General features: G+C 37.5%; 1 protein-coding gene across 1 annotated transcript; it reads left to right on the top strand.

Annotated features, from left to right (window-relative positions):
- Positions 1–5,942: 5,942 nt before the first annotated feature.
- On the top strand, positions 5,943–13,893 carry Ankrd7 (ankyrin repeat domain 7). The gene is made up of 6 exons (XM_036181861.1): positions 5,943–6,184; positions 10,526–10,640; positions 10,793–10,966; positions 13,000–13,106; positions 13,645–13,782; positions 13,857–13,893. Exons 1-6 carry the CDS (start codon positions 5,943–5,945, stop codon positions 13,891–13,893), a joined length of 813 nt encoding a protein of 270 aa, XP_036037754.1.
- Positions 13,894–14,190: the final 297 nt, after the last annotated feature.

The following is a 14,190-nucleotide window of genomic DNA, read 5'->3' as shown; positions in this document are numbered from 1 at the left end:
TGGCATAAAAACTGACATGTGGATGAATGGAATCGAACTGAAGACCCTGACTTTAACCCACACACCTTTGAAGAAAGTATTTCTAGTTCCAACCCATTTGCCTGCAAATTTCATGATAACATTTTTTTTTTTTTTTGTTATCTTGATCCATTCTTCAATTGAGGGGCATCTAGGTTTTTTCCAGGTTCTTGCTATTATGAATAATGCTGATATGAATATAGTTGAGCAAAGTGTCCTTGTAGTAAGATTGAACATTCCTTGGGTATATGCCCAAGAGTGGTATAGCTGGGTCTTGAGGAAGACTTGTTCTCAATTTTCTGAGAAACCGCCATACTGATTTCCAGAGTGGCTGTACAAGTTTGCATTCCCACCAACACTGGAGGAGTGTTCCCCTTGCTTCACATCCTCTCCATCATAAGCTGTCTTCAGTGTTTTTGATCTTAGCCATTCTGACAGGTGTAAGGTGATATCTCAGAGTCGAATTGATTTGCATTTCCCTGATGATTAGGGATGTTGAACAATTCCTTAAATGCCTTTCAGCCATTTGAGATTCTTCTGTTGAGAATTCTCTGGGATAAGATCTACATGAGTGGACTGGGTGTGGGGGGTGGCAGAGGGTGAGGAGTGGGGGATGAGAACATAGGGAAATGGGAGGGTTAAGCTGGAACAGGGACCGAGTGGAAGGGCAGCGAGGAGAATACCATGATAGATGAGGACATCATGGGAATAGGAAGAGGCAGGGTACTGGGGAAGCTCTCAGGAATCCACAAGGATGACCCCACCTTGGTCTGCTGATAGTGGTCCATAGGGTGCCTGGACTGGTCTACTCTGGTGACCAGTCTAGCAAATAACCTAGCTGTCATCATAGACCCTTTGTCCAGTGACTGATGGAAGTGGAGGCAGATGCAGAGATCCATGGCCAGGCACTAGGCTGAGCTCTGGGAATCCAACTATTGAGAGATAGGAGGGATTCTGCAGGTGAGGGACATTGAGATCATGATGAGAGGATGTGCAGAGATGACCGGCTATACTAGTGGAAGCCCATGAACTGTGGACTGGTTGCTGTGGAGCTCCCATGGGACTGGACTAGGCCCTCTGGATATGGAAGATAGTTGTTTGGCTTGAATTGCTTTGGGGGCACCCAGGCAGGGGGATCAGGATCTGTCCCTAGTGCATGGGCAGGCTTCTGGGAATCCAGTGCCTATGGTATGAAGCCTTGCACAGCCTTGGTGCAATGGGGGAGAGGCTTGGATCTGCCTAGGCTCAGTGTGTGGGCTCTGCTGAGTGCCCATGGAAGACCTTGATTTGGGGGATGTGGGGTGGTTTGGGAGAAAGTGTGGGGGAGTAGGAGGAGGGAGGAGGGGGCATCTGTGGGTAGTATGTAGAGTGGGTAGAAAATTCCTTAATAAAGAGAAATGAAAAACAAAAGAGTTGGGGGAAAGACACCAGTATACTCAAGCCCTCCCTGTCCCAAGAAAAGCAAAGGAGATCTTACTGACTCAAACTTCGGTCTTACAGGGCTCAGGGAATATGACGGGCTTCTGGGACCAAGGATTTACACTGACAGAGTGGACAAGATGCCCCTGGCCTGGGTGGGGTCTGCTTTGGGGAGTCACACCCTCTCTTTGAAAAATGAAACTGAAAAGTATCAGCATGTCTGACCTGGCACAGCACCCGTATTTTTATGGTTTTAGATAAATAATGCATTTTATACAAACCCGAGAGGAGTGGCCTCCTAGAGAATATCATGTGAGAAGGATGGATCTTAAATGATAAGCAAAAAGTCTAGGCGAGGAAGCGACAGTCAACAATGATTAGGGGAATGACTGGGAGGGAGGCATGAACTAAAGACCCCAGCTCACTGCACGTATCAGTTCTCCGGAAAATGAGCAAATGATTTAGGGCAGTGCAATGGAGATTGTTCTGCTTCAGTTTGCTTTTTGTTTTTGCTGTTGGTGGGGATGACAGTTGACAAGGTCTTGTTCTGTAGTCTATGCTGATCTCTGAGCTTGCAAAATCCTCTTGCCTGTGTTATAAATCACTATTTAAAGATGTATTGCATTTGTTTATGCTTTAGAATATTTGTTTAATGATGCAAAGATGTGCTGCATTCTTAAATTGTGACTGTACTGTTTTACCTTTTCACATAAATGGAACACTTTGTAATTCACTGGGACTATTGTCAGCATTGCAACTCTTGTACTTTTGGGCCAGTACTAAGTAATATGAAGATTAGTTAGACAGCAATGCACAACTCTAATAAAATGTGGGTGCTAAGTAATGTGAGTGGATAGTGTATATAATGTGTTTATGTTGAACAAATGTATGACTCACTGACAGGTGAGACAGATAAAATGAAGAGATTTCATCACACAACTCAGGATGATAGGCAATTTAAAACTTATAGAGTGTTTATTTTGCAAATTTTAATTTAGTGTTTTTATTTACCATAGCTCTGAAAACAACTGCGGATTAGGGAATCTATTGCATTACTTAAATCTGATTACTTAAGCTGCCCCTATGAACGTTTCTCAGAGGCATTTAGAGGAGACAGAGAAGAGGCTGAGCTTGGGCAGCAGAACAAGTTGAGAAGCAAAGAGATGGAGGGACAGTTCATCAGAGGCAAAGGCAGTAGAGCTTCTGAATGTCTGTTCCTCGCTAGGACCTGGGTTGTGATAGAGTTTGCTTGGAATAGATGATTCTGCTCCCAGGAAGAAGGAAGAGAAGTCTTACAGAAGTTGGAGTAGAGAAAGAATGTGAGGGAAAAAGTAGGAGACAGTTTCTTCTTAAGAACGGTGCCAGGGAAAATTTTGTGTTTAAGGAAAGGGAGAAATGAGAAGTAGTCAGAGGTTCACTTCTATTTGTTTTGAGACACACTATCCTTAAACTGCTTGCTAGTAATTCATTAAAAATGAATTTGAAAATGGAGTTTTGTATTGTTTAACCCCGTGATAGAAAAGGCAGTATGTTAAAATTTTTTTTAAAACATTTCTCACAATGGGCAGAGTGAAGTTTTTATATCCATCTTATGTCCTCAACAAGGGCTCAGAGACATTAGTTCTTTGCTCCTTTCTTGGTTTGTCTACTTCTTATAAGGTATAGTCTTCTTCACAGACTGCCATTTCATTAAGAACTTTATTTACTTTCTGTTCTCTGTTTGGTTCTTTGTCTTTTTGGACAATTAAGTATGCCTAACCTTACTGTGGTTACCCAAGAACCAGTGTGATTGTCCTGTTCTCTGATAATAATAAGGCAGAGCAAGGTTGCTTTCTGCTCAGAGATGTCATTATAGCTGCAGGATGAACATCTTGGAAAGAGGACACAAAGTGCTCTCGTCTTTAAGACTAAGCATGCACAGTGTGTTTAGTAAAACACCAAAAGTGGTTGTCACAAATGAATTCCAATAAGTTGAAGAGATCAGGTGTAGGGAAGGAAACCTGGGTCAAGGACATTCAGGTCATTAGAAGAAAGCCAGCCTTTAATATGAAAGAGTTGGGAAGTTCTTAGAAAGATTTTAGCAAAGAAATGACATTACTTGAAACGTCCTGGCTCACTTAACTCAGTGGGTTGACAATAGTTCTGGGAGAGCAGAGTATAACAAGGGAAGGAACATAAAGACCAGAAAGAATGTTACTCAAAATATTAATGAAACAAGAGAAATGATACTAGTTCACTTTGCGTTGAAAGTGATGTTCAAATTCTGGGTGTTTTGTAGTTACTGCACTAGGAATTTGATTAACAACTGTAAGGACTAGAGGATTCTCAGTTTGGGAGTTCAATAGCATGTGAATAATATTTAAGTCACAGGACTGAATGAATACAGTAAAAATATAGGATTTAAAAATAAGATAGGTTCTGATTATATTGTGTTAGATTTGGTGTCATTTGTTTTTGGTTTACATATAGGTGTAAAGTTTTATGAATGCTTTCAAGGATGGAAACAATGTTAATGGTTTTTTTATTGGGTTCCCCGGTATTGGAGGTCAAGAACAACCAACAAATTATTCTGAGGATGAATCATTAGAAAGGTAAAGCTCAAACTAGGCAACTGTTCTACCTTTTTAAAATGACATCTTTGGTAATTTAGTATGTCTCTCTATTGGGAAAGGGTAGAGTTTAGCTACACACAAGTTGTCAGAGGACAACTTTCAGTAGTCTGTTCTTTCCTCACACCATGTGGATTCTGAGGATCAAATCAAATTTAGATTGTCAGGCTTGGTGACAAACACTTCATTCATTGAGATGGCTTGCTGACCCAAAATAGAAGTTTATAATTGCCCACGTCAAATGCTATTCTATGACTATGAAAACTCAGGTAACTATTGGATTGGATTTGATGAAGACAATGGTCAATTTTGTTTAAAAGCAGTGCCAACAGAGTGGTAAGGGTAAAGAGGTCATAGTGTGAACAGTTTGGACGAGCCCAGAGGAGGGAAATTTATAGACATTCATTATAGGATTATGAAACATGCTTTTAAGGAGTTCTACGAAAAAAAAGTGAAGGCTGCAAGGCTGCAAAGGGAATTGTGATTTGTTGAGATAATTCCATGGATCCCAGGTTGGCCTTGACTTCCCAGTGTAAATGAAGATGACCATAGATTTCTGACTCTGTTGTCTCCTTCTTCCAAATGCTGGAGTTTCGGGTTGTACCACCATGTCCAGCGTGTTTTGTTTCTTGATGGGGCACATATCAGCACATATTTATGCTAGTCAGAACTGGTGAATAGTGAAGGAAAGCTTTAGGACACGTAAGGGAAGCAGGGGAGATTTTTGAGTAGGCTACAGTGTCTAGGAAACCTAAGTGTGATACTGGCTTTTGATTGAGATATTGGACATACAATCTGCATGAGGAAGATAGTAAAATGTGTGTTGTTGTTGTTTTAGTAAGATGCAGGTAACCATGTAGGCTTATTAGAGTCCTGTAGAGTTTCTCTAATGTCATTCTGATCAAATTAGGAAGCAATGCCATTAACCAAGGCGCATCAGAGAAGATACAAAAGAGTGGAGAGAAATGAGACAAAAGTTGGGCCTGGGAAATAGTTAAGTGCTGATGGACTGAGTAACAGTCTACTTAAGTTGATGTTCTTAGTCGGAATGAAAACCGACTGCATGATGTTGGAAAACCCTCTCGTCATAATCAGAGCCTCAGGGAAGACAAAATAATTTAGGCTTTACTACGGCTTTGGTTTAGGCACCTAAGGAATGGAGGCAAATTTACTGAAGACATTTACATGGAGGTGATTTTAATGAATGGTTACAGAGTTCAGTCTAGTAGAATAGTGAGGACACAGTTTGAAAGGTCGTTGAGGTCAGGAAAAAGGGATAAGATTAATGGGCCTTATATGTGGTGAGTTCACTTGTCAATTTTGTGACAATGAAGTGGAATGTGAGAGGCATATTCACGAAGCATGTTTAATACTGAGATCATCCAGGGATGGTAGTTATTGTATAAGACAAACATTACCATGCAAGTGGCAACAATGTCGCTGGCAGAGATCCATCCCCTTTGTCCTAATCTCACTTGGTTAGAATACAGACTATTAAATCTATCCTAGAAGGAAAACGGACTACTTGTAATTTAACAAGTTTCTCTCCAAGGCTCGGGGTCTATTGGCAAGAATCCGTATGTGACAGTAAAGCCAAAGGCAGTTATATGTGAAAATCTGGGTTGGCTAGTCAAAGTGGATCACAATCAAGACTGCCATTGCGCAGTAGAAGCCCTGAGCAGTTTCTAGGTAACCGAGATCTTCCTTGGTCCCCGGATGTAGCCAGGCGAAGATTCCTGTCTTCACACACCTCCGGAATTGGTCAGGTTGAGAGGCAGTTGTGAGGTGGTTAGGAAGTTGAGATGCAGCTGTGAATGAGGTGGTTAGGACAGAGGACCAGGGTTGTTGGTTAGGAGTCCCAGGAACACCTCAGATAGAATTAAAGACGTTGTCATCATGAAGAAACTCTTCAGCTTCTGGGGAAAGGGGAAGACCGACACTTCCCACAGCCGCTCCTCAGAACTGTTCATGAGCATGGCCAGTACTGACCCCAGCCTGTCCACAAGTGGGGGACATCACCTTCAAGATAAGCCCTTAAAGAAACTTCACAAAGCTGCCTCAGTTGGCAATGTGCAAAAGTTCAAGAAATACCTTGAACGCAAGAAACATGATGTGAATGGGCAGGACAAAAAAAGCAGGTGACCAGAGGCCAGGATTGGGGAGGAAGGGCTGGGGAGGCTGGCTGTTCCAACCGTAAAGAAAGCGTATCAGAGCTGCTCAAAATTGGATTTCATTCTGGGTTTCCCTGAGCAGAGGCATTGTCTTTTGCGTTGGACCACACTTGAGCTTTTGGCTTCTTATTTAACTTATTTGTGAATGTTTACCCGGGTGTTGGACCCTTTTCCTTTCTTTTTAATCTCCACTGTACACTGTTTTCTCTCTTTTGCTGTTTTTCTTCTTGGTATGCGTTGTGTCTAGCATCCTAACACTTAGATTTTACTAATGGAAAAACAAAAACAAAAACAAACAAACAAACAAACAAAAAGGAGAGGCAATCACCAAGAATGAAACTACTAAGACTTTAAGCCTCGGCATACCAAGATAAACAAAACAGTTTCTGTTCTCAAAGAAACCTGATGACAAACTCCTTGGCTAGACAATGAATGTTTTTCTTCTTCTGAGTTACAATTCATCTTTTTCAAAATTATTATGATTTTTATTATTTGTGTGTGTGCCTGTTTGAGTTTATGTGCATCATATCCTTGCTGAGGGCAGAAGAGGGCACTGGATCTGCTGGACCTGGAGTTACATACAGTTGTGAGCTGCCTGATGTGGGTGCTGGGAACTGAACTCAGGTCCTCTGCAAGAGCAGGAAGTGATCTTAATGGCTGAGTTATCTCTCCAGCTCCAGTGTGCTACATTTATCTACCACTTATTTGCTTAGCTTTGAATTAATTTCTTCAACAAATATATGCTCAATAACTATGTAAATTAGGCAGTGTATGGAATCTGTGATAAAGTAAGTTTGCTAAACTATCCAATAAGCACATTCAATACTACTGAACAAAACTCACAAAACTTAGTAGCCCTGGGTTGTTTGAATGGGAAATGCCCCTCATAGGTCCATGTATTTTTCTGTAATTAAAACAACAACAATAACAAAAAACCCCAATAATTTGGTTTTGTAGGCAGTGATAAATCTAATGCTTGGACAGAAACCTCAAAAGTTCCTTGGCACTAAGTTCTTAAAATTTTACATGTATATATAGATATGTATAAATACACACACACACATATATGCCCACACATATGTATATATGTTTCTTCAAGGAGTTATCAAAGACAGGATTAAAAGTGTTTGGCTCTCTGTTTTTGACTTGAAGTCTAGATAAATTTTTTATTAAAAAGTTCATTTTGAGCTAAATTATAAATTTTTACCAAGAAGTTGGCAGTAAGGAACTAAATCAGTAATCACTACAAGTTTGATGAGGGGGGAATAATAGAAAAAGTAGTTTGTGGGATTATTTTATCTAGATTATGATGTTTAAATCATTTTATCTCACCAAGTATTGCTTTCTATGATTGCAAAATATCTGTTCCATATATTCAGATTTTATTTAGATTTTTTCTTTAAAAATTATTTTCACTTTTACTTAATGTATTTAATAATCCTTTCTAGGTGATTTTTTTTCACTATTTGCCGATGTCCATTGATATCTATTTATACACAGAATTTTATTATCATATTCTCCCCTATTATTCTCTATTCTTCCTCCCACCAAACACAAAGTTCAGTATGAATGATCTGGTTCCATTTTATGATCTAAAGCTGGGTGTGATGGTTCACATATTTAATCCTAGAACTCAGGAGGCAGAGGCAGGAGGATCTCTGTGAGTTTCAAGGCCATCTGGCTCTATAAGCAAGTTCCAGGATATCCTGGGCTGTTATACAGAGAAACACTGTCTCAAATAAATAAGCAAAAATGGTATAGAAATGATGGAAAAAGGTATATTATTAGAATGATAAATGGTAGGTTATTCAATCTACTTTAATCCAAACAACTTAATCTCAAAATATTTTACATTGTTATGAATTTTACTTTATTGATACAACTTTAAAGTCAATTTTTTATACTGTACATATAATTATACTCTTACTTAAGGTATTGTGTTTATATAGCTCATTAAAAAATATAAGGTATAATTCTAGTTTTGGAAGGCTATTATTATAAACTATATAGGATAATCAAGAAACATAGGTTAATAGTCATTTATGATGATCAAATTTGTAGATGTGCTTTCAGGATGATATAGAAATATATTTTAGATAGATGGTCTTCAAATATTTCAAAAACCTATAGAATATGGCATTTAAAATGTTTTGTTAACCTAAGGTTTTCATGACAGTGAAACACATCTGCTCCTGGCAGCACCAATTTACTTCAGAGATGATGGACATCAAAGAAACTCCAAAGGAGTTTGCTTTCATTGTGGCAAGGTTAGCCATTTGGGCAAGAAACTGCTTTTGCTTTGACTGCTTGACTTTATGCTGTATTAACTGGACATGCAGGACCCATGGGAAAACTAATGATGAACTTTGCCAAAACAAGATGGGATAGTCCTTCAGGGTTTCTGCTTCATGGAAGAGTTTGCCAGACATTCTTCAGGACACAGAGGAGGACAGCAACTGATAAACTTTGCCAAATACAGGGCAGGACAGTCCTTCAAATTTCTTGCTTCACAAAAAAGTATGTCAGATACTCTAGATTTATGGGCTGAAGACAGATGCCCCAAAGTTACAGAGGAACTTTGGGTGACTATCTGGGTAGCCAGATGTATCTGTCATTTCTAGAAATTTGGAAGTTGCTTACAAGACACTTCTTGTTTACTTAGATAATACTATATCCTTCTGAGGTCTTTGATGGAATTGAAGACTAGATAGTTATAATTATATTTTTCCTTAATTATGATAAAAGATAAATTAGATATGAAACTTTAGACTCACAAAGATAGGAAAGATGTTAGAGTTTTTTTAAATTTTGCCAAATAGAAATAGATTAAATATTATAACTATAATTCTAGCTTGATAACTGTTTTGTTATATATAATTTTACTATGTTAAAATTAAATGTTCCTTTTTGATTAGACAGGGAAGGGGAATGATAGGGGATATCTTTCTATACACTGTGAATATGTGTTTCTCCCATTGGTTAATAAATAAAGCTGCTTTGGCCTATGGCAAGGCAGCATAAGAGCCATGTGGGAAATCCAAGCAGAGATACAGGGAGAAGAAAGGCAGAGTCAGGACAGACACCATCAAGCCACCAAAGGAGCAAGATGCCAGCAGACCAGTGACACAACAGCCATATGGCAAAATATAGATGAGTAGAAGTGGGTTAATTTAAGTTGTAACAGCTAGCTAGTAATAAGCCTGAGCAATAGGCCAAATGGTTTATAATTAATATCAAACCTCTGAGTGATTATTTACAAGCAGCTGTGAGACAGGGCAGGACAGAAAAAAAGCCTCCATTTACATACAAAAAATCCATTCTACTGTCTAAAGTGATACTCCTTTTCCTGAATGCTGTCTCTCTTCATCTGTATAGTGTAATTGATTAGAGTTCTGACTTTGAATTGTAGTTACATTGTTATTGTTCCTTCTGTAATGTCATTAAGTAATCTAAACTGGAATTAGCAGATTGTTCAAAACTGTTTTTACTTTTTAAAATTTACTCCCATAGGTGGTAAATCACATCATCATGTAAGAAGTTTTTTTTTTTTTTATTAGTTTATCTCTTTTGAATGTTATCCTGTTTTGAAGCCTTCCTTTGAGGGTCATTTCTTTTTCTGCTCCTGTAGGTTAATACTAGTCTGTTTAGGTAGATATGAAACAGGGACATGAAATCTGAGATCCTCTGTTTGGAATATGGGCTATTGGCATGTGGAATATTCTAAAATTATGTAAAACAAAAATAATGATATCACCATACAACCATAGAAGTTCATTAAAGGATAGTCTACACCAAAGCCCAAAGCAAGTACAAAATGTGAATAGAGCTAATTAGTATTGTGTTATAATTCATGAACCTGTAGATTTTCAAGAAGTAAAAATTACTATAACAATGTAAAATGTATAATTTGGTGAGTCCTTAGGTTCTTAACCATATGTTTGTTTTTAGATGGAAGTGTTAGTTCTACTGGATGGGCAGATAAACACACACAACAAGGGAAAATGCCTTTGACATTGTCATTTCTGTTATTCATGGATGTTTCTTAGGTTTTGGAGAGCAATCTGAATTGTGTTAGTGTTATCTCATTTTATCATCTCTTCTGAAGATAAATTGAAAAAAACTTTGAATTTAATAGAGCCAAATTTTCTTTAAAGTGGTATTTGATTCTCAAAACAATTGCTTAGCCTTTTAAATTCATCAAAATCAATTATAATTAGCATAAATTTCATTAAATGTAAATAAACACATAAACCAAATATCTTAATATTTAATCTTGCTTACTAACTTCGTTTTATTGTATCAATATAGAACACCTTTGCATTTGGCCTGTGCTAATGGATATATAGATATTGTGTATCTCTTAATTGAGAATCAATGCAAAATTAATGTCCAGGATAGTGAAAACAGAACCCCATTGATCAAGGTGTGTTCCATTTTTTTCTTCTTTTTAAGTGGAATGTATTTGAGTACTTATCCTAGTTAAATTTTATTGGTTTTCATGCTTTAAATTGTAACACAAGTTTACATATCTGAAATAGGAAATTGGACACTCATTTATTGCTGTTCCATTGATAGGCAGTACAGAGTCAACAGGAGAATTGTGCTATGGTTCTTCTACAGCATGGTGCAGACCCAAATCTGGTGGATTTTAATAGTAATACTGCCCTTCATTATGCTGTTTGTGGTCAAAATATTTCACTAGCCAATGAATTGCTTGAATACAAAGCTAATCTTGAAGCTAAAAATAAGGTAAGTTTCTATTAGAGAAAAATATGTATTCATGCCTCAGAGCTATCCCAAAGGATGAATGTAAATTGGGAAGAAGCAATACCTTGGTCCTCAACCACCCAAGAAAACAGAGCTCCAGCCTTCCACAGCAGGTCTGAGTTACTGCCTCCAGCTTCTGTAAGCAGAAGTTTCAGCTCTCATGGTCAGTGGTGAGAAGACAGAATGCTAAGCTCAGTGAAACCCAATAACATGTTGTATCTAAACCCTACAACTGTAATTTTGATTGGAATTCCTAGCCCAGAGCATGTGAAGTTTTGGATTGGATTTCCATTCTTTGCAGTGTATCTAGTGGCTCTTTTGGGAAATACCATTTTATTAATTATCATCCCAGATGAGCATAGCTTGCATCAGCCCATGTACATCTTCCTGGCTGTGCTGACAAGCAGCTACAGACACAGGAGACTGTGCAGCAATTGCTCCCAAAATGTTGGCCATCTTTTGGTTTGGGGCTTATTCCATTGCCTTTGATGCCTGCCCAGCCCAGCTGTTCTCCATCCATACTTTGCAGTGCGTGGAGTCTGGTAATCCATCGGCAATGGCTTTCAGTTGTAACATTGCTGTCTGTGATCCTCTGAGACATACATCTGCTCTTACATCTCAATTCTGCCTCTTATGAGAGTGGTGGTGGTAATTCGAGCAACGATGCTCATAGGTCTGTTATAGATTCTAATAAAAAAGGCTGCATCATTTTCATAAAAAAAGAGCCACTAAACAGGGCATTAATTGCAGATACTTCATGTAACAGAAATTTGTTTTTTTTTTTAAATATAGAGAATGTATTTACCAAATTGAATTGAGAGATGAATAGGTTGTTGAAATGTGATAAATTTTTTCTTTTAAGTTTTTGAATTTCACTGTGGACTTTTATCTAGACATGAAGAGAAACATATCCATCAGTGATAATTCCTCAAATGGCCACATCATGTGGTGATACTTTATTTATGCTTTGACAAATAAAACTTATCTGGGGATCAGAGGACAGAGCCAGCCACTAGTTTAGACATACAGGACAGACAGTGGTGGCACACATGCCTTTAATCCTATCACTTGGGAGGCAGAGATCTGTCTGGATCTCTGTGAGTTCAAGGCCGCACTGGGAACAGAGCCAGGTATGGTGGCCTACACCTTTAATCCCAACACTTGGGATCTCATGTCTTTGCTTGGAAAGGACACACACCTTTAATCCCAGGAAGTGATAGCAGGAAGCAGAAAGGTATATAAGGCGTGAGGACCAGGAACTAGAGGTTTTTTAAACAGTTCAACTGAGAACCTCAAGGGTGAGGACACAGAGGCTTTCAGCCTGAGGAAACAGGATTGGCTGAGGAGTTGGCGAGGTGAGGTTGGCTGTGGCTTATTCTGCTTCTCTGATCTTTCAGCTTTCACCACAATATCTGGCTCTGGGTTTTTTTTTTTTTTAAATTAATAAGACCTTTTAAGATTTGTGTTACAGTATCAGATATGAATGTTTGATTTTTTCACAAATTAGTATTAATATAAAATAATAAAACTCATCTTATAATGATTTTATTACTCAGTAATAGAGCTGAATTAGATTAGTTATTATACTAAAAGTAGCCTAATTCTCCTTTTGAAATTGAAAAATAACTAAAAAATATTTTTTAATGAAATATCTTGTCACTTCATTTTGCTGATATTTTGTGTATATGATAGTCTTGGAAGTTATTAAATAAAACTTTAGAAGCACAATTATACATAATTGTATGTACATTTGAGCTAATGGTATACAAAACTTACATTAAATGATGGGTACTCATGACTTGATCACTTTATACCTATGATTTGATTTAATCCTAGAATACAATTTGACTTTTAAAAATGTAGCAGCCATCGTTAATTCAAAGTCATATTTTTGTTAGACATTAAAATACTTCAAAAATTAGAGTATATAGAGCATACTTAAAAAATTGTACTTAAACCTAAAAGGTACCAAATTAAACATTATTCAACTAATTATTTTGAAATAATTTTTACAGGATGGCTACACTCCACTTTTACTTGCTGTTGCTGAAAATAATATGAATATGGTAAAATTTCTTGTGAAGAAAGGAGCAGATGTTAATGCATCAGATAACAACCACAGGTATAAGTATAAGTAAAGCTAAATAAGATGCCATATAATTGCAATTGCTTAATAAGACCATGTAAATACACATATTTATTAGTATATTTTTGTATGATATTTTATTTGTATGGTATGATTTGGGGCAAATTACCTATACTTCTCAAATGTTTTTTTTTTTTTTCAATGTATAAAATTGAACTGCTTAATTATATAGGTAGCTTTAAGTTATTAGTCATATATAGTAACTTTGGAATCTTATACAGGAACTGATGCTGTAGTTAACTGGAAAGGGGACCTAGGATGTCTAATAGTCTCTCTTGTGGAATTTTGAGACATCTTGAAAGCAGGAGGCTTCCAGGAGGCAGAGACTGAAAAATCAATGTATTAGAGCTTCCTGGTGACCGTGTTTGGGTGCCTTCCCGTGATCTGTGAATACTGTGCCATTTTGAGCAGATCACCTCAACACTTTCCATTCTCTTCTTGAAGCCCTAAGAATAGAGGACTTAGGTTTGAATGGTAAGTTTAGGAGACTAAATTTGTGTATGTCTTGTTCCAGAACAGCCATTATGATTGCTCTTACTGTTGAACCAACGAATTCCATAAAACTTCTTTTTCAACAAGATATGAACTTATCCTGCAGAGATATTTATGGATTTACAGCAGAGGATTATGCTTCTTTTAATGGCTTTACTATGTAAGTGCTACTTTATGCCTTTTAATAACTGAAATAGGATCTTGAGGTACACAGAATGAGCCCCCCAAACACAGCTTTTATAAGCTAATAAAAAGGGGAAATCATGTATAAACCCTGGAATTATATCCCTAGAGATCCTTCATTTCCTCCATTTATAGAATCAATGCAAGATTTATATGTTGGATGAGAGACAGTAGCAACTACAGTGGCATGGGAGTGTGCATTGTGCCAGGACAGGATTTCTGTTAACCATCAGTGAAATATTTAATTAGTACTGCTGAAGAACAGATGATGAATGTACTCATTTCCCTTCATTATGCCTATCTTTAATAATGTAAAGAATGTATGCTATGAATATTCGTTATTACCACTGTTCTACATAACTTCAGTCTGATGGCTCAGAATTCT

The sequence above is a fragment of the Onychomys torridus genome, chromosome 3 (genome assembly GCF_903995425.1).
Source record: "Onychomys torridus chromosome 3, mOncTor1.1, whole genome shotgun sequence".
NCBI lineage: Eukaryota > Metazoa > Chordata > Mammalia > Rodentia > Cricetidae > Onychomys > Onychomys torridus.
The sequence above is the reverse complement of the archived record's forward strand: the minus strand, read 5'-3'. Positions and strand labels throughout refer to the sequence as shown.

Bases quoted from the DNA above. Each gene is read 5' to 3' on its own strand.
- Ankrd7 (XM_036181861.1), top strand. From the start codon at position 5,943: ATGAAGAAACTCTTCAGCTTCTGGGGAAAGGGGAAGACCGACACTTCC. The intron at 6,185-10,525 runs GTGACCAGAGGC...GTATCAATATAG, and splicing joins GGGCAGGACAAAAAAAGCAG to AACACCTTTGCATTTGGCCT. The intron at 13,107-13,644 runs GTATAAGTATAA...GTCTTGTTCCAG, and splicing joins GCATCAGATAACAACCACAG to AACAGCCATTATGATTGCTC.